Here is a 21,067-nt window from a genome sequence, read left to right on the forward strand (position 1 = left end):
CGCTCAAGGGCTGGAGGTAACCGCGAAGTGGGAGCAGAGGGCCCGGTGTTTTGTTGGAAGGAGACCCAAAAGCAACAGGAACGCCACGCCCAGCCCTCAGCAGCTCGGTCCTGAGTCCCATGACCGCCGCCGCGGCCGGCCCACCGCGGAGAGGGAATCCATGGGCGGACGACCCTCGGGAGGGGAACGTGCGCGCGCCTCGTGGGAACTGTCTCGAAGCACTCGTTTTCCAGGGGAGGCCTAGAGCCACCTCATTGGAGCCCTCATGTGCATGATGTGAGACACCGAAACGCCCCTTTCCAACACGATGACAAACACCCCCTCCCACCCAGCGGCGACGTGCACGTGACAGTTTCCAGCTCTCGCAACTACGCGGAAACTTGGACTCGGTCTGCAGCTGCACTCGCCTGGGCGCCGAGGTTTCGGCGCCCCGTCCCGCTCGCCACGGCCGGGGAGTCGAGCCACCGGGAGCAGGGGCTCCCGCGCGCGGCCGCTGCCCCGCGCCGCCCCTGCCCCGCGCTCCGGAGCCCGGAGCTATTGGGCTTCCGCACCGCCCGCCGCGCTCGCCCTCCGGGCAGCGGCTCCCGAAGCGGCGGCGGTCCCGGCTCGGGCCCTCCGGCCCCAGCCATGTGGGACGCGCGGTTAGCTAGGTGCGTAGCGGCGAGGAACGCGGGGGCGCGTCTGGCCTTGTGGGCCTGCGCCCTTGCTCGGTGGGACGCAGCCGCGCGGGGGCTGGCGACCCCAGAGGGGGTGGCCCAGCAGGGCTTCCGGGCCATCCTGGCGAGGCCTGCGACCATCCAAACGCAGACCTGGGCCTACCACGCGGGGTCGCGCTTGGGGGGGTCGGCGCCGGCCTTCCGTCCCTGGGGAATAAGGGCATGCGCTGCGACAGGACTGCGGCGGCGCGCGGCCTGCCTGGCTCCCATCCGGACATCGAACCTGCACCCTCGGCCTCGATATCTACCTCCCCCAGGATTCTGGGCCACTCTCACATTCCGGCACGCGGACGCGTCCTCGGGGCACGCACTCGCGGCCGACGGGCGCTCTGACCCGGGGCAGGCGGTGTAGGACCAAGCCAGGCTGCCAGGGCAGGATCGGCGGGGGCGGGGGGCTTGGGAACGCGCTGGCCTCTTCCCGCAAGAGAAGGCTGTTTCCTGCCTGTCCGTCTGGGCTTGGCCGAATGGGCGGCACGGCCCACTTCCACAGCTAACCCAGTCGGGGGCTGGATAGCGCCCGGGACGGCGGCTGGCTGAGTCCTCAGGAGCCCAAGATTCTGCGTGGGGCGTTTTCGTACGCGGCGGGCTCGGAGCCTGTTGCCAGCGAGGCGCGCTCCGCCGCGCTCACATCCCCAACCCCCAGTCCAGCGCACGCACCCGCAACCAAGCGGAATTGGGGTGCGCTTCGGCCACCTTGGCGTTTCTGGGCGGTTGCAGGCTTCGGTGCTTCTTAGGGAATTGTTTTAGGGAAGGGTACAATTTGAAAATTGAAGGAAAAGTTTCGTAAAAGATTCATCTCCAGTCCCCTGATCTGCCCCCGCCCAGTTGCTGTTGGTCAACTCAAAGGACTTGGGACCCTAGCACTGGATTTTGGTGCTGCCCCTAAGTGCGGAGCTGTTCTTTGGGAGAGGCCTCATTGAGACAAGGCTGTTTGTTACCAGATGGTGCGGTCCCTTGTTGAGCGGCTTGTTTGGTGCTTTCTAGAAAGTACTATCTTCTAAGTGGTGGGGGCTCAGAAGTGTGTTTCAGCTGCTTTCCAAGCAGATCAGTTTGGTAGAATTGTAGGGTGGGTTTTTGAGTCCAAGTACCTTTTGCTGGTTCTTTCATCTTTTGTGGGTCCTAGAGATGTAGTAGGTATATATGGCATGCACTCCCAGAGTTGGATCTCCTAGTTGTAAGCCTATGGGTTATTAAGTCTTTTGGATCAAGACCCACAATAGGGACCTATATCCACTGATATACATACGTAAAGTATCAATCTGCATCAACAGCTTTAGGGTAGTTATTCTCTCTACAAGGTGAGACACAACCATGCTTTCTAATCGATTTTTATGGCTTTCTTTCTCTTTTTTTTGTACTGAGGATTGAACCTAGGGCCTTCCCACTGAGCTGCAACCCCAGTCCTTTTTATTTTTTGAGAAAGGGTCTCGCTGAGGTGGGAGTGTACTGCCTTTTTTACCGCTCCATTTTTTTTTGAAGGAAAAAGGACAGTGATCCAAGCCTGCCACAGACTTTGGATTCATAGCTAAAGGGGATTCTTTAGGTCTTTGTTTAGAATTTCACAGCTGCAGTGTTAAAAGCTGGAACATAATCATCATTTTATAGATGGAGAAGTTGAGGTTCAGGAAAAGCCATCACTTGTTAGTCCTTACCAGCTAGTTAGTGGTGGATCTGGGATTCGACACCTGCTGTCTTGATTTCCCAACCCATGGCAAATAGAGACCTTGCCCTTATAGAACTCTTAATCTTTGCTGGTTAGTTCTATTTTTTTCCCCTGTGGTTGCTACCAAAGATCCATTTCTATGGTATATACCTTTTTATTATTTTATCTTTGCTTCCTGGGATGAAGATAGTTTTAGTAGCTGAAGTAGAGCTTGTAGGCCCTATGTTTGAGGGAGGGTAATGTGATCCTAGGGACATTTATAAGAACTGAAGTGAAAGTTAGGATGAGGGCTTGTGGCCGTTGTTTTTATTTACCTTGAAGAATGAGCTCTCCAGATGGGGAAGTGGAGCCAGCAAGTCAGTCCTTTGCCCTCAGAATGACTGTAAGCTCACTGCTTTTGTAACAAGTTTCTTTAGACTTGAGCCTGAGGTTTTCAAGGCTACAAGCACTCTTCTTTTAAGAGATCTTTGTAAGAAGAAAGAGGGATTTAGTTAAAGTGGATAGTTTCCTTAGCAAAGATGACACTAATTTACAACAGAGATTAATGGTGGAGGCAGTAGTGGGCAGAACAGTTAAATTAAAAAAATTTTTTAAAAATAATGTTGAATCAGGTAAACAGGTATCTGTGGAACAACAGCACCAAGAACAAAAAACTGTCACAACACTGAGGCCAAAAGCGATATTCTTTTTTTTGGTGAGGTTGCCCATTCTCTCTGACTAGACATTTTTCTTAGTCTCAAAAATGTCTGATGAAGGCTGGGGAATGTAGCTCAGAATTTCCTTATGTCCTGCCTTTTATACAGGACACTTTTTTCTTTCTTTTTGGTACCAGGGATCGAACTCGTGTCCTTGTGCTTGCACAGCAGGCGGTGAAACCATTGAGCTAAATCCTTGGCAGCTAGTGTCCTACCTTTTGTTGAAAATCTAGAAAGGTGTATTTGCTTTACTTATGATACCCTGGCCTTATTTTAGCTGAATCAATTCTGTCTTTTGCCTAGTTGTTGAACCTCAACATAAATGCCCATGTTGTGCTTATAGCCTCCTTGTCTGAAGTCCCACGAGCCTGGTGAACTGGTGGTACTCCCTGGGTGTCTTTTGGAGCCAAGCCAAATTTGACTAACTCTGTCTTTGAAGTTCTAGTGATATTTGGATTGGGATTTTTTTTTTTAAGCACTGGACCTTCCTGTCATTGGGGGCAGCACTGAAGAACAGGGCCAACAGTGTACAACGGAGAAAATAAAGAGAGTTCCAGTGTCATACTGGGAAAACTTGATTCATTGTGAGAAGCATGCTCAGAGAACAGTGGTCAACTGGGAGGTCATCCTTCATATCCAGCTGTGGGCTCTAGGGCTATTTCCTTTGGTCAACCCTAAAACAGCTCATTCTCTGCCTGAGGGAACAGAAAAATTGTTGATTTCCAGGGCTCAGTGAAACCTGAACACATTGGCCAGGTACCAAGTATAGTCTGACCCCTAGACTTTTTCTTTAATATTTTTCCTCTTACTTATTCTCACCTCTTTTTGATTTTTGTTGTTTCAGGTTAGCAGCGTTCTTTGGATACATCTGAGGGCACTGTATTGGGCCAAGGAGGGTACAAACATGTAAGACATAGGCTCTGCTAATGGTGATAGAACAGAGATAATGCCAGGTGGACCTGTGAGAATGGGATTAGTGGAGATGTAAGCTAACACTGAAAGAAGAGTTTCCAGCTCCTGAATCCTTCCCTGGGGTACATGGAAGGTCACGTTTGAGCTATATTGAGACAGATGAAGAGAACTTCAAGCAGATAGAATGAGAGATGCCAGGAGGAGAGAGGGACGTTCTAGATAAGAGGAGCAGCTTTTTAAAAATAATGGTGAACAAGAGGGCTTATACTCTAAACATCACTATAGTAATAATAGTTTCTCCTGTGCCAGGCTCTATGTAAAGTGTGATTCATGCATTATTTAAGTCTCATAGAACACTTATGAGCAGTCTCTACCAGAAAGTGAGCTTCTTGAGGGCAGAAGCTTTTTGTGTTGTTGTTAAGTCTTGCTTATTCATACATTCCAAGCATCCAGCAGGGTGCTTTAGGAACGCAGTAGACACTGTTACTATTTACTGGCTAAGGGAAATGGTGAGTCCAGTCCATATTGCCACATAAGGCAATATTGTTCCTGTTTTCCAGTCAGGAAATTGAAGCCTGGGGTTAAGTGAATTGCTGCCTGATATCAGATTTAGAAGAGGTAAAAGTTGGACTCAACAGCAGGTTTCTAGATATCTTTCTTCTGTGAGGAGGATTCTTATATCTTTATATTGTCCTTCTGGTGCTAGCCCTGTTACATTGCAGTGGGAGACAGGCAGATGAATTTAGAGTCATGTGAATACAACATGATGAGCACATAGTGTTGGAGAATGCTAGAAAGGTGTGTGTGTGTGTGTGTGTGTGTGTTTGTTTGTGTTTATAATTTAGTATGGAAGTCTGAGCTATTTGGGCTTTATTCTAAAAGAGGTTAGGAGCCATGGAAGTGCACATGTGCATGTGTATGTAGAGTTTTTTTTAATTTATAAGGTAACTCTGGAGGTGGGAATCTGGATGAATATATCTTACCTTCACCATAGTCTATATGTTTTCGAAGGCTAAATTTAGGAAACTGTCACCTGGTGATAGAACTAGGGCTAGAACTCAGGTCCTCCCAACACTGTTAAGGGGCCACCTTTCAGCTGATGCTGTCTTGGACAGGGGCTATTTTATGGGGAGCACCTGGTTCCCTCTGAACCCTCTTCATGTAGTAGTAGATGGTGTTTAGTTTATACTTTGGGTTCATTCCCCCTTCATATTGAGAAGGAAGCAAATTCCTGTGGTCTTGGAGATGGGAAGTGGAATGGAGACCATTAATTAGCATTTAAAATGCAGGTATGTTTTGATTAACAAATTTTTGAGAAGGATCTTTAGGTGATTTTTGTGACTGCAAACGCAATAGAGTGTACTACTTCCACAAACTGAGACAGGTGAGATGTCAGTAAGTGATATAGTCATATGGAACCACCATCACATATGCCATCTGTCACTAACCTAAACATTATCGAATACACAACTGTATTACACAGAGGCTCTGGAGGAAGGGATGATTAGGCTATTATCTAAACTCAGGTTCTCCTTTGAATGAGAAAGCATCTTTGTTTAAGGGCTGTTCCAAGAGTGCCTTGTGTCCTTGTGGCTTCCCCTAGCTTGACAGGCATCTACACCTCTCCGGTTTTCCGATGGAAAGCAGAAGTCTAAATGAGAATAGGGCAGTTATTATCAGGCTGGATTTAGCACAAATACCTGAGTCAAGATTGATGAGTACACTGTGGGTGGCCCATGCTTAACTTCCTTCTTTGTCTTGAGAATGTGGAATGACAACTTCTATGTTATTTTTCTGGTTGGCTTTTGCAGGGATTTGATTTTTAATTCTAAAGTTCATCCTTTATGTTTTTCTCATTCACCCTCACCCTTTGTGTATGTCATCTCTCCCTGGGATTGTGAACACAGATTTTTATTTTAGACTTGGATTTGTGCCTTTCTAGGAGAAATCCTTTTACCTGTGTAATTTTTTTCTGGCCTATAAAATTGTAATAATCAGCCAGGTGTGACGGTGCATGCCTATGATCCCAGCACTCTGGAAGGCTGAGGCAGGAGGATTACAAGTTCAAGTCCAGTTTGGGCAACTCAGCAACTAAGTGAGACCCTGTCTCAAAAATAAAAATAAAAGGGCTAGAGATACAGCTCCATGTGAAGGCCTTGGATTCAGTCCCAAGTGCATACCTCTCTCTCTGTCTCTCTCTCTCTCTCTCTCTCTCTCTCACACACACACACACACACACACACACACACACACACATATGGAATAATCCTACTTCTCTTTTATTAATGTTATTAGGGATGTTGAGTGAGAAAATGCTTGAGAAGGGTTTAGCACGGGGTCTATCACATAGTAAGTGCTCAATACATTTTACCTGTTAAAATGCAGCTGCCTTGGATTACTCTCATTAAACTAGAGATAGAGATAGTGGTGGGTATTTTGGCTCACCACTGGCCACAAACTGAGAGGCCTCTATAGGGCCTCCTCTTGGGAGGTCAATTGAACCAGGAGTTGAAATTAATCCATCTTTGGTCTTTAGTGATATTTCTTGAACATCTTCCAGGTTCTGACTTGGTTTGGGGGTTAAAATAATCTGGATACTGTCCTGGACTAAAATTTGGTGTAAGGCTCTTTGCTGGTCCTTTCTTAAACATTTCCGTCTTTAGTTTGAATTTATATTTTTTTCTTTTCTTTGGAGTTAAAATATTATTTCTTTTATGCAATTATGGGGATAGTAGATGCCATTCATTTTTAAAAAAATTATTCTTCCTTCGCAAAATAAAGAGTTGGCAACTTTAAGTTCCCTCCAATCTCTTTGTGTGTGTGTCTGTGTGTGTGCAAATATTATTGTTTGCCATTTCCAAAAATCTGAGAGATGTTGATCTATAGGATTATTTTTTTACTTTTAACATTTTTGAGTTTTGCAGGACTAGTTGCACAGTAGGATAAATGGCCTTGTATGCTGACCATTAAATTCTGAGCAAGTATGTATTTATTAAGTGATTTTTTTTTTTTTTTGTACCAGGGACAGAACTCATGACCTTGTACTTGCAAGGCAGGTGGCAGAACCACTGAGCTAAATCCTCAGCCCCTAGTATGTATTTATTAATAGACATCTTTCTCTTAAGTAGCCAACAGCTTTGATGACTTTATTTTGGTTGGATTTATTTGTTTTTGATTTGTACTTTGTGTGGCTGGCTTTTATTTAGTTTGTATCTTTATCCAAAGGAATAGCTGACAGTTCAATATGTTATGGCTTTCCAGGAAATGTCCAAAAATCCAGTACTACAAGTGAAATCATCTGATTTGAATTAACGCCCCCCCCATCTTTCTACCTTTCCCATTCCTCCAGCTTAACCATCTGTCTATGATACATAAAGAAGTGGCCAGAGGATCATTTATTTATTTAACAATGCTGAGCCCTTGAGTTGCAGAAATAATAAGAAAAAGTAAGACTTAGTTCCTGCCCTAAGAGAACAGGCTGCTGGGGAAAGCATTTAAGCAAACAAGTATCTAGCACAGAGCTGCTGAGACATAGTACAGTACCTAAAACCAAGGCAGAAGGAGCAATGCATGTCAAGAGAATGAGTAAAAAGCTACACCAAGGGCCTTGCTTAGGTGTTCAAAGCAATAGCAATGGCTGTGGCCAGAGAAGGGCCCAGAAAATCTGAAAATCTGGGAAAAAGCTGTTATGTCTGGAAATCATGCATGGGAGACAGTGGGGTCTGGGTGATTCTGGAGGCTTTTCCCCCCCTGTTTGGTACTGATAGATTGTACCCAGGGCCTTCACACTGAACCACACCCCTCTCTCCTCTTTTGAGACAGGATTTTCCTAAGTTGTCCAGGCTGGGCTCAAACTTGTGATCCTCTTGCCTCAGCCTTCCAGAGTTCTAGGATTACAAGTGCAGCTGGCTTCCTGGAGGCTTTTTAAACCTGGACATAGTACAAGATTTGATGGATTTGGGGACTATCTCGTCAATGGGAGATGGGTGAGGCTGGAGCAAGTAGTGCAATAAAAAGGCTGATACTACATTAATGAATGCTGGTGGGGAAGAGAGCTTGGGAGGGTGTGTATGAACCTAGCTTGGAGACCACCATTCTGTGGCTTGAAACCTTCTTAGGGAAGGTGAAGCTGAGGGTAAATTGGGGATCAATTGATTTATCATCTTTGGCTTCTTGTTTCCTTGTGAAGGGACTCTGGACACTAGTGGTTGATGCACAAGTTGAGTTTTGGCCCAATTCTTTGTTACCATAGAAACTGGAAATGGCACATAGGATTTATTTGGGGGCACAAATTTGTGGTCGTCTGGAATGACTGTTGTGCAAAGGATTCTGAAATCTTGATGGGCCCTGCAGGAATGGGTAACGTGACCAGAGATGTCTAGGACAGGGTGGAGGTAGGATATTCCTCATACAGTCCCTTGTCTAATGTGAAGTTGTAGAGAGAAGTGAAACAAGCAAGACTCTCTCACTTCCTTCCTTCCTTTCTTTTTTTGGGGGGGAGGGGAGGACAACTTCTTTATTAGCCTGCTATCTTGTCCCACCTGCTTCCTTCCTTTCTAATGAATGGAAGAAAAAAAAAATCAAAATACTTAGACAAAAAGAGAAAGGTTCTGGAAGGATGTGATTGTCTCAGTAACCAGGGAGGTGGCAGCTGGGCCTCAGAGGCAGTGGAATATGTAATTGTGGAGCTACAGAAGCTCCTTTCTGCCTCTCTTTTCTCTGGGTGTAGGTATCCTATTCTCTCAACCCCAGATTGGCTTGTCAGTGTGGAAAGTAAGCTTGCTTCCCCACCCCCAGCTTCCTACCCCAAATTCTACCACCAGAGGACACTTCCTTCCCAGGGTTTCAGTTCAAAAGCTCCCAGGGAAGGGCTCTTAGCCTGGCAGGTCTAGTGCATAGCACATAAGGCCTTCAGGCTTGCCTCTGCACTTCAGCCCTCTCCTGAGGAACTCTATAGTGAGCTGAGCAGCCAGACCAGAGCAGGCTTACCATAGTGACACTGTCCTCCAGTGGAAAAGGGTTTCTTAGGGCCTGAGAGCTGAAACCTTTCTTCCCCAAAGCACAACCACAGTAAAAAAAAGAATTGGGGCCATTTTCAGACATCCCTGTGCTGACCTTTCCCACCCCTTACCCACCTCTCTCATCCTTATAGCCTCACTTGTCTGAGAAGTGGAACAAAGCCTTGAGTTTCACAGATTTTCTCAGCTGTAGCTGACTGGTAGTTTCAGGGAACTCTTGGAAAGTGGGCAAATACTTACTTGGGCTGTGTTTTCACCAAATATTTTCTCTTTGCTGGGTAAACAAAGCAAAGGTTCTGTAAATGTTGCAGGGATTATGCTCAAATAACAAGCAACGTTTTCCAAGCCCCTATGCTGATAACCTAAGCCATAATAGACCAGAGACAAGGCCTGGGTTCCAATCCTGGCTTTTCTGACTATTAACAGGTGTAGGGGATAAGGGTGCTAGGGTGGAGGTCAGGCGGTGAGGTTTCATGTCTGCTGCTCATTACTGCAGATCCTTGCTCAGGCTCTTGAATCTTCAAGACTTGGATTACTTGCTGTAGAAATTGTAGTCTAATCACCTCAGTTTATTACACCCTTTCTGTTTATGTATGATTCAGCAAATGCATTCAGTGGGGGTGTTGGTTTCTTGTGGCTGCAATCATGAATTACAACAAACTGGATGACTTAGACATTTATTATCTTATAGTTTAGGAGCATTCTTCCCATTTCCAGATCTATTACCCAACGATCATCACTGTCATTAATTTCTTAAGTGTCCTCCCAGAAATTCTTTCAAAAGATCAAGTGTATACACATATGCTCACATACATGCATGCACATGCACACACGCACACACGTGCACATACGCACACATGCACACACACCTTTAAGTTCTCTAACTTGTTCTCCAAGTTGCTCTCCAAAATGCTCTCCAATGAGCTTTATTTACTTTCATTGGATATTTTGACATTTTATTCTATTTATATAGGTTTATCTCATATTTTTTAACAACTCTTCAGAGTTCTGTTCTAAGCTGTACCACACTCGATATAGACTTCTCCAGTTGTTGGACTTTTGGATTTGTATCATTTTGCTTATACAGAGAACTAGGTAGTGAACATCATCATGTATTTGAGTAAAATATGTTTGTAGATAAATTCCCAGCAGGTAAACAGCTATGTCACAAGTCTGTGCATTTAACATTTCTATAGACACATGCTGTATTACTTTATCTTGCTGTCAGCAGTATGTGAGAATGATTCTACCCATAATCTTGCTGATTTAGGTATTACTAAATTACTTTCATGGCCTTTTGATGTACAAGAGCTTGTAGTTTTCATGGATTGATGTCTATCACTTTATGGCTTCTGCTTTTAGTATCATTGGAATGGCCTGCTGAAATATGATTACCTAACCCTTTGCCTTTTTCTGCAGTGCGAGGGACTGCAACCAGGGCCTTGTGCATGCTAGGCAAGCATCACTGAGCTACGTTCCCAACCCTTTTTATTTTACTTTGAGACGAGGTCTTGCTAAATTGCCCAGACTGTCAATTCAAATCTCCTGCCTCAGTCTACTGAGTAGCTGGGAATAGAGGTGTGTATCACTGTGTCCCACTAAAATTTTTTCACTGCACTAAAACTTAGAATTTATGCAATTTAAGAATCCAAGATACAAAAGGTTATGAGGAAAAGTTTCTCTCTTCCACCCTCTGCCTCATCCCCAGTAAAGGTAAACAGTTTTATTTCTGGTGATTCCTTTAGGGGTTTCTTTATGTATATCTGAGCAGATGGAAGTATTAAACTTATTCAGCCTTATTTATTTATTATTGCAAAAAAGGGAGCATAATATACACAATGTTCTGAATCTAATTTTTCAAATATATTTTGGAGATTATCCCAGATCATTATATACAGAGTATGCTATTCTTTTTTGTTTTTTTAAATATGTGTATGATATTCTGTGGCAGGAAGGCTATACTATAAAATAGCTTCTTTTTTTTTGGTACCAGGGATCAAACTTGGGACCTTGCAAAATAGCTTCTTGTTGATGAGCATTAATATGGGTCTCAGATCAAGGACCATATGTATGTATCACTTTGCTAGATATTGGCAGACTTCTTAGAGTGTTTGAAGGTGACTAAGATTTGTACCATTTTCCTTTAGTGCTTTTTAATCTTTTTCTCAATGCTTTTTAAAAAAATCGATATTTGCATGTGCAATAAAACAGAATTTAAGGGTACTTGATCAGTGAATTTTAGCACTTGTATACATACACCTGTGTGGCCAAGAACCATGGCCAAAATACTGTGTGGAACAATTCCACTGCCTAAGAAAGCTCACTGATGCTTCCTTCCAGTCAAAACACCTCTCTCCCTAGGTAACCACAATTTGTGATTTAGATTTGCCCATTCTAGAACTTCATATATCGATTTACACAGTGTATACTCTTTTGAGTCTGGCTTCTTTTGTGCAATATATTTGGGTATTCTGTTTTGTTCTATTGACGTGTTTATTCTCACATAGTTGAACCACACTTAAAAATTATAAGTTTTATAAATACACTTAAAATATTAGAGAATATTCTCACTTGATACTTTTTATTAAAAATATCTTGGCTCTTCTGGCTTGTTTATTCTTTTCAATAAACTTGAGAGTTCTTTCATTAATTTGTTTAAGGATCTTGTTTTTAATTGAAATTTTATTGAAACTGTACATTCATTAGTAGGGTAAAGATTTGACATTTTATAATGGTGAATTTTCCCAAATAGAAAGATTGGATATTTTAAAAATTCAAGGCCATGTTTTTGAATGAAATTTTTTTTTCTACAAGTAAGTCTTGCAAACTTAATGGTGTTTATGGATATTTTATAAAGAGCCTTTTAAATATGATCTTATAAGAATTGTATGTCTTCATTTCTAATTTAAAATATTCCTTATTACTATAGTTTTTTTGGGGAAAATCTGTGTTTATTTCTTCAGGAAGGACAGATAAAAGTTATTTTAGTCATGTGTTAATTTAAGTCTGTATACATCAAATCATAAAGTAGTGTCAGTGTAATTAACCTACCTAGGAATCCTGTTTCTGTTTTTCTAACACAGTTAACTGTTTTATTTAAGATCTAAAATGTAATGAAAAACATATTTGAAGTATTTGGTCAAGGGAAAAGAGTGAGTCAGTTTAAGGTGAATCAAGACCTAATATAAATATCGGGAAATTTGGGACTTTAAAGTTTGCTGTATTGAACATTCTGGACAGGTAGTCAAATGGGACTAAAACCAGTAGGATACAATAGGCTTATTCCCCCCGCCCCCCACCAAAGTTGTTTCATGAAGTAAAAGTCAGAAAATTTTCTTCATGCTTGCTTTGCAAGATCACAATAGCAGTTTTAATGGTTGTAACTTGGTTTCACAGCTCTTTGTTCCATTTTTAAATAGGAGAGAAACTTATATTCTGCATTTATAGGGAAACTACAGAGCAGTAATCTGGTTTCCAGTTGTAATACTGTGGGCACTGAATGGGATGCTTAGAGAACTGTGGGCCGGTTTTACTCAGTACAACCTGTGTCCCTATAATCTATACCAAAATATGATGCACAGATAATTCCACAATAGTGTAGTTCATGATTTCTGGTGGTATTCACCTTCATGTATAAATACTGTTCAGGATGGAAAGACAGGATGATGCTCAGTGATGGCAAAGGAATAGCGGAGGGAACTTAGAAATACTCAGCCTCTGGGATGTACGTTGCATACCAAAACTCTGGGAAGCAGCCCCTGTATATTTGTGTTCATATGCAAGGGATCGAAGGCTTATTTCTCCACTGAGTAGAAAAATAACACCTCAGATGTACCTGGGTTACTATTTAACCCATAACCACATGCTCCAGTAAAATTTTCTGCAGTAATAGAGATAGTTCTAGGTCAGTACTGTCCAAAATGGTAGCCACTAACCGTGTGTGGTTATGGAGCACTTAAGATATGTCTAGAGTGACTGAGAAACTGAAGCTTTAGTTGTACTGTAGTTCATTTAAATTAAAATATCAACATCTACATGCAGCTAGTGGCAACCATATTGGACAGAATTCTAAATAGAATAGTAATAGAATAATAATGGTAGCCAGACAGAGTAGCAATAGCCAGAGTTAAAACACCATGCTTTTAGCTCTAAGTAATAGAAAACCTAACTTAAGCAATAAGGATATGTATTAGCTTATTTTATTTGTTGTTTGGCAAACCAGGCAGTCCCTGTAAACCTCTTTCCTCGGTGCCAGCCATCAGGGAGTCAGATCTAATTTTTCCTATTTCTGAGCAGTGAAACATATGATGTTCATCTGGGGGATTTGGGAAGTTTTCATTTTTTTTCTTTTTAAATTTTACTTTATTGGTACATTTTAGGTATACAATATAATGACATTCAGCATTGGAAATTTGCACCTTTACATAATCTTTCTTGGTTCTTATTTTTCCCCCTTCCCTGCCCTCCCTTCCACCCCTCCATTCCTCCCTATCTACAAAGCCTTTGTTTCCATTTTTTCATTTTCTGATATTAATTCCATTCCCTTCTTCCCTTTTCCCTACTCCTCCCACTTCTCCTTCCCCTTTGCCCCTTTTCTTTCTATTTCACATTATCTATTATACCTTTTAGTCCTTATTTACACCTTCAGTTTCTCACAGTAGAGAAACTATTCGGTATTTACACATGTGTCCTATTTATTTCAGTTAAGAGTATCGCCTCAATGTACATTCATTTAGCTATAAATGTCTCTAATTTTTAATTTTTTATGGCTGAGTAGTACTCCATTTTATTAAAAAAACACATTTTCTTTATCCAGTCTCCAGTTGATGGGCATTTGGGCTGTTTCCAAGTTTTAGCTATTACAAACTGTACTGCTATGAACATGGGTGCACATATATCACTGTGGTATGATTCTTTTAATTCTTTGGGAATGATACCCAGCAGAGGAATAGCGGGGTCAAATGGGACTTCCAGTTCTAGTTCTTTGAGGTATCTCCATACTGATTTCCACAGTGCTTGCACCAGTCTACACTCCCAGCAGCAGTGGAACAGGGTTCCTCTTTCCCCACAGCCCCACCAGCATTTGTCATTGGTTGATTTCATGATAGCAGCCATTCTTTCTGGAGTGAGGTGGAATCTCGGCATTATTTTCATTTGCATCTCTTGAATGACCAGTGATGTTGAACACTTTTTCATATGTTTATTTGGTATTTCTAGTTCTTTGTCTGAGAAGTGTCTGTTCATTTCATATGTCCATTTTCAGATTGGGTCTTTAAATTTGGGAGGTCTGATATTTTTGTTCTTTATAGATTCGAGATAGTAGAACTTTGTCTGAGGAACAGCAGGTGAAAATTTTTTCCCACATTGTGGGTTGTCTCTTCATTCTGTTGGTGGTTTCTCTTGCTGTGCAGAAGCTTTTTAGAAAAAGGAGATCCCATTTGTTGATTGTGCTAGTTCACAGGTAACTGAGGTTTTGTTCATAAAATCCTCTTCCTACACCAATGTCTTCAAGAGTTCTGTGTAACCTCTGTTCCATCCAGTTCAGCATTCCTGTTTTGATATGTTGATCTTTAATCCATTTTGATTTTAGTTTAGTGCATGGTGAGAGATATAGTTCTAGTTTTAATCTTTGGCTACTTGAAACTCAATTTTGCTAGCACCATTTATTAAAGAGGCTATCTTTCCTCCAGTGAGGGTGTTTGGCTCCTTTGTCAAAGATTAGGTGGCTGAGTGTGTCAGAAGTTGTTTCTGCATCCCCTAATTTGTTCCACTGGTCCTCAGGTCTATTTCTTTGCCAGTACCATGCTGTTGTTATCACAGTAGCTTTGTAGTATAGTTTAAAGTTGGGGTTGTAATACTTCCTGCCATGTCTCTGTTACCTAGATTTGCTTTTGCTATTCTGGGTCTCTTCTTGTTCCAAATGAATTTTTGGATTGTTATCTTAAGGTCTGTGAAGTATGCTGCTGAGATTTCAATTGGGCTTGCACTGAATCTATGTAGCAGTTTTGGAAGTATGGCCATTTTCACTATGTTGATCCTTCCTACCCAGAAGCAGGGGATGTCTTTCCATTTTCTGATATCATCTTCAATCTCTCTTTTCAGAGTGCTATAGTTTTCAGAGAAGAGGTCTTTGATTTCTTTGTTAGGTTGATTCCTAGGTATTTCAGTTTTTTGGATGCTATTGTGAAAGGAATTGTTTGCCCTATTTCTCTTTCAGTGAGTCTGTTGTTCGGGTACAGAAAAGCTATTGATTTTTGTGTGTTGACCTTGTATCCAGTGACTTGACTGAATTTGGTTATAAAGTCTAGAAGACTTTTGGTGGAGTTCTTGGGGTCTTCTATACAGATTATCATGTCATCTGCAAATAATGACAATTTGACTTCTTCATTTCCTGTCTTTGTTCCTTTTATTTCTTTCTCTTCTCTAATTGCTGTGGCTAATGTTTCCAGAACTATATTGAACAAGAGTGGTGATAGTGGACATCCTTGTCTTGTTCCTGATTTTAGTGTGAAGGATTTCAGTTTTTGACCATTTAGTATGATATTGGCTGTTGGTTTTCCATAGATGGCTTTTATAAGATTGAGGTAGAGACTGTCTATTCCAATTTTTCATTTCCCTTTGAGGTTGCTGTAGGTGATCTGGAAGTCTGTTTTTGAGGCTTGTTTATGTGTCTTCTCATTTCCACGGGGCGGGGGGGCGCGGGTGCTTCTGGTGCCCACGCGGCTCACCTTCTCTGCCTTAGGAGCTTGGGATGGCAGCGAGGGAGCTTCCTTCCAGGTTCTGGGACCGGCTTAGCTTCACTGGCCTAGGAGCCTGGGATGGCAGTGGGGGGAGCTTCCTTCTGGGTTCTGGGACTGGATCAGCTTCTCTACCCTAGGACTGCTTCCCTTTCAATTTCATTGAAGAGTTTAAACAGTAGTGGCAGTAGTTCCTCTCTAAATGTCTTGTAGAATTCACCAGTGAAGACATCAGAGCCCGGGCTTTTCTTAGTTGATAAGTTTTTAATTACGTTTTCAATTTCATTGATTGATATTGGGTTGTTTAGAATCTTTAGGTCTTCTTTGTTCAACTTTGGTAATTCATACGTGTCTAGGAATCTGTCCATTTCTTCTGTGTTTTCCATCTTATTGGCATATAGGTTCTGGAAGTAGGTATTGATGATCTGGATTTCTGCTGGGTCTGTTGTAATTTCACCCTTTTCATTCCTAATTGCATGGATTTGGGCCTTTTCTTTCTTTTTTCTGATAAGGTTGGCTAAGGGTTTGTCAATTTTGTTGATTCTTTTGAAGAATCAACTCTTGGCTTCATTAATTTTTTTGTATGATTCTCTTAGTCTCCATTGGATTGATTTATGGTCTGATCTTTATAATTTCCTCCGTTGTATGAGCTTTGGGTTTGTCCTGCTCCTCTTTTTCTAGAAGCTTGAGGTTCAGCATCAGGTTGTTTAATTGGGCTCACTCTGTTTTCCTAATATGCGTATTGACTGCTGTGAATTTCCCTCATAAGACTACTTTCATTGTGTCCCATAGATTCCAATATGTTGTATTGTAATTGTCATTTAATTGAAGGAACTGTCTGATTTCTTCTTTAATTTCCTCTGTGAGTCCTTGGTTATTCAGAAATGCATTGTTCAATTTCCGTGTGTTTATGTAATTTATGTAATGTTTGTATAAATTTCTTTTGCTATTGATCTCCAATTTCATCCTGCACTATAGTCTGATAACATACAAGGGATAACTTCAATTTCTTTGCACTTACCTAAATATGTTCTATGTGCGAGTATGTGTGGTCTGTTTTGGAGAAAGACCCATGTGCAGCTGAAAAGAATGTGTATTCTGATTTGGTGGGGATTAATATTCTGCAAACATCTGTTAAAATCATTTGTTCAGGAGTTTGAGTTCTAGTATTTCATTGCTCGTTTTTTTATCTAGTTGATCTATTTGTGACAGTGGGATATTGAGGTCCCCCACTCCTATTGTATTAGTGCTTATATGATTTTTCATGTCCGTTAGTATTTGTTTTATATAGTGGGGCGCACTGGTGTTTGTTGCATAGATATTTATGATTGTCATCTCTTCCTCTTGGATTGTTCCCTTTACAAGGATCTAGTGTACTTCTTTGTCTCTTAATCAGTGTTGGTTTGAAATCCACTTGATCTGTAAAGAGGATAGCTACTCCAGCTTTATTTTGGGTTTCTGTAGCATGCAGTATTGTTTTCCACCCTTTAACTTTCAGTCTATGTTTTTTTTTTTTGAGTTAAGGGTGTTTCTTGTATCCAGCATATTGTTGCATCTTGCTCCTTGACCCATTCTGCCAGTTTATTTCTTTTGAGTGGTGAGCTGAGGCCATTAACATTGATGGTTGTAACTGATACATATTGACTTTTCATTGTGATGACTTTCTCTTTTTGTTGGATTCTCCCCCTTTGCTTTTAATTTCTTGTTATGCCTGGTGGATTCATTCTACTGGGCTACCTGGGTTGTAATCCTTGTTGTCTTTTCCTGGGATTTTGTTGAAAATTTTTTGGAGTGCTGATTTGGTATTCATGAAGTTCCTAAGGTGCTCTTTGTCGTGAAAGTATCTTATTTCTCCATCAATTTTGAAAGATAGTTTTGCAGGGTACATCAATCTGAATTGGAGGCTGTTTTCCTTTAGGGCTTGCAATACATCACTCTAAGCTCTTCTTGCCTTGAGGGTTTACATTGAGAAGTCTTCTGTGATTCTCATGGGTTTTCCTTTGTATGTGATTTGTTTCTTTTCTCTAACTGCTTGTAGAACTTTGTTCTTCTGTTGAGTTTCTGGAATCTTATCAATTATATACCTATGTGTAGACTTTTTTTGATCAAGGCTATTTGGAGTTCTATATGCCTCACTTATCTGTATGTCAAGTTCTTTTCCCCTGCTTGGGATGTTTTCTGCCATTACTTCTGTGAACAGTTTTTTTTTTATGTCATCTGTACTCTCTCCTCTTTCTTCATGGACTCCGATCAGTCTTACGTTGTTCTTTGCATTGAGCTGGTGGATTGATTTCTTGCCGTCCCTTATAATTTTAAAGCAATTTTTCTTTTCCTGGTCACTAATTGCAATCTTATCTTCTGTATCTGAAATTCTGTCCTCACATTGGCTCATTCTTCTGTATAGACTTTCAATGGGCTTTTTAATGTCATGGAAATCTGTTTGCCTCTGTTTTATGGATTCCATTTGTTTCCTGTATTGGGATTCCATCATGTTCCTCAGTTCCTCTCTAGATTTATTAATCATGTCATGCACTATGGGCATAATCTCTGCTATTATCTGAGAAATCATTTCTGATTTCATTTTTTCCAGATCCTCCTTTTTTGCCAGTTGAGAGAGTCCAGGTGGTTGAGTATCAGAGTGTTCCATCTCCTTTCCCTTTGGGGTTGCTGTAGGTGATATGGAAGTGTGGTTTTGAGGCTTTTTTACCTGTCTTCTCCTTTTTATGTGGGGTGGGGTGTGTGTGTGCTGCTGGGGCCTGCGCGGCTCACCTCCTGTGTGCTGGGTGTGGTGGCATGTTGACTCGGAAACCTCCTCCTCTGTGCTGGGAGCGGTGGCACGTCAACCTGGAAGCCTCCTCTGTGGTCTCCTGTAGTATTTTCTCCCAGGCTGCTTCTCCAGGGAGGCCTGCTGTTGGAAGTTTTCATTTTTTATAATAGCGTTGCGTGGTGGCAGGGAGCCAGATGGCTCTTTTCTTCACCCCTTTCCTGCCTTGAAGGTAATGTGTGGAGTTTTGAGAGAACAAGTGTGAGGGCAAAAGCCAGTGTGCTTAGGACGTTGCTACAGAAAGATGAAGGGTCTACCTTTATCCCATGACTTCTGCTAATGAGAGAAAATTGCCCTTTCTGGTTCTAGTCATTAACACATAATTCTGTTTCTGGAAGCCATATGCTTCCTATGATATACTCAATTATGATATAAATAGCAGTCCATAGATAGGGCAAGCTTCAGAATTCTCTCAAATCAGTGGCTACCACCAACTTTCCTGTGATTCCTTGGCTCTGTCCTATTCCTTTGAGTGTTGACTTTATTCTTAAGATGAAGTTTAGAGCCGTCCATCTGCACATCTCAAAGTCTTGTTTCACTGTCTTGCTTCTATATTGGACAGTGCCTCAAGTAATAGATCCTCTTCTGGAAGCTTATTCAGAAAAGTGATAAAACATTTCCCCACAGTCCTTAAACAAGCATTAATTAATTTTAAGGGGCAGAATTGTGCCCTACATTCACTATCGAATCAGTCCCTGGCAGGGAGATTGAATTGCTCATCAAACCCCCCAAAAATTTGGGCTCAGTTAGCAAAGTGAGGCTACTTTCAAGGACCCAAGAATGGTTCATTATAGCTAAATGGATATAATTTCAGAACTTCCTGAGTAATAAATATCATTAATTGTTATCAGGGTCAACTTTCAAGTTTCTGCCATAAAAGTTTAACCTGTTTTTAGTTTTTATTACATTTCCTGGCACCATGCTATCACTAGAATCTAATGAAATCTCAGGCAGTTATTAGCAATTGGTGTCTTTAGAATAGTTTTATTTCCTGAGCTTATTATAGTTTGTGTGCTATGTGGCTGAATGATGGATGTCTGGTGTCTAGGTCAGAGTCCACTGTTCTCCCAGCTGTCTAGTAGTGATAGTATTGCTGAGAAAATGAACTAACCTGTGTCTCATAAATTGTTATCTACTGGTTACTTATTAAAAACAACACTGTGATTGGGTAAATTTGGAATTTCACAAAAGAGGACATTCATATGGCCAATAAACTTATTAAAAGGCACACAACATTATTAGTCATCAGGAAATGTCTCATTAAAACCATAGGGAGATACATTTGCTAAAATTAAAAACACTGATAATAGCTGGCATTGAAAAGTGTTGGCAGTTTAATACTCCAACACACAGTATAATTGATTCAGCCACTTGGAAAACTGGCAGAATCTACTAAAACTGAACAGTATATCCTTCTTGTGACCCAGGAATTCTGCATCTACTCCTGGGAACGTACCCAAAAGAAATGCAGATATTGCTAAATGAAAGACATAGGCAAAAATGTTTATAACAACTTCAGTCATAATTTTCTCAAACTGGAAACAATTCAAAGTACTCATCAACACAACAGACACATTGTCGTATATTCATATAGTCCAACACTATGCCACAATAAGAGGAATGAGCTACTGATACTTGCAACAGTATAATGTTTTAATGTGCATTTCCCAGATAATGTTGAAGGGAAGAAACTCACCAAAGAGAGAACTCACTGTGGAAAACAGATCTATGTTTTAGAGGTTAGAGTAGTGGTAAAGGTAGGTTGAGACTAGAAATAGGTATGGAAAGGTTCAAATACAGATCTGGGTGGGAGTTATGTGGATATAAAAATTAAATGAACCAAAAACTTCTGGTAAATGTATGTTATACATATTGTTGTGTTTTAACTCAGTAAACATGTTATAAGAATGAGCCTATTTAAGATAATAAAATATGACAGATCCCTACTGTGTGTCTTTTCATTGCTTTTGCATGGTAATTGTTTTTTAAAATTTTTAACCGTAACATTGTTTATATTTTTAAATATTATCTTACTTTATATATTTATTTATAAAATATATTATAAAATATAAAATTATAAAATACAAAATATTGTACTTTATATTTTGGTACTGGGAATTGAACTCAGGACCTTGCACTTGTCAGGCAGACACAGCAGCACTGAGCTAAATCCCTGGCCCTATATTTTTTATTTGTACATATTTGTCATACACATTGATTACATTCATCAGAGGGAATTTGTACCTTTAAATAATATATCTTTCTTCTTCTTTTTATCCCCCATTTCCCTCTCCTCCTTTCAACCCTTCTTTCCTTCCCCATTTACAAAAGCTTTGTTTCCACTTTTTTTCTTCTATTCTCTTTTTTCTTCCTTTTCCCTCCCCTTCCCCTCATCTCTCCCTTGTTCTCCTTCCCATTTGAACAAGCTCTTCCTACTTCCCAGTATCTATCCTCCATTATGCTCCTTGTTTACCGTTTGGATTTCTCACACAAGAAAAATGA

At 41.2% G+C, this 21,067-nt stretch overlaps 1 protein-coding gene across 1 annotated transcript in view; it reads left to right on the forward strand.

Annotated features, from left to right (window-relative positions):
* Positions 1–481: 481 nt before the first annotated feature.
* Trank1 (tetratricopeptide repeat and ankyrin repeat containing 1) overlaps positions 482–21,067 on the forward strand; it is a 136,192-nt gene continuing 115,606 nt past the window's right edge. Inside the window, exon 1 of the mRNA XM_087182083.1 lies at positions 482–650. Within this exon, the coding sequence (XP_087038209.1) occupies positions 628–650 (23 nt within the window). The 5' untranslated portion in view covers positions 482–627. The remainder of the gene's footprint in view (positions 651–21,067) is intronic.

This window comes from Heterocephalus glaber, unplaced genomic scaffold (genome assembly GCF_053883595.1).
Source record: "Heterocephalus glaber isolate CG9 unplaced genomic scaffold, H.glaber_assembly_v1.0 deba00001472, whole genome shotgun sequence".
NCBI classification, from domain to species: Eukaryota; Metazoa; Chordata; class Mammalia; order Rodentia; family Bathyergidae; genus Heterocephalus; species Heterocephalus glaber.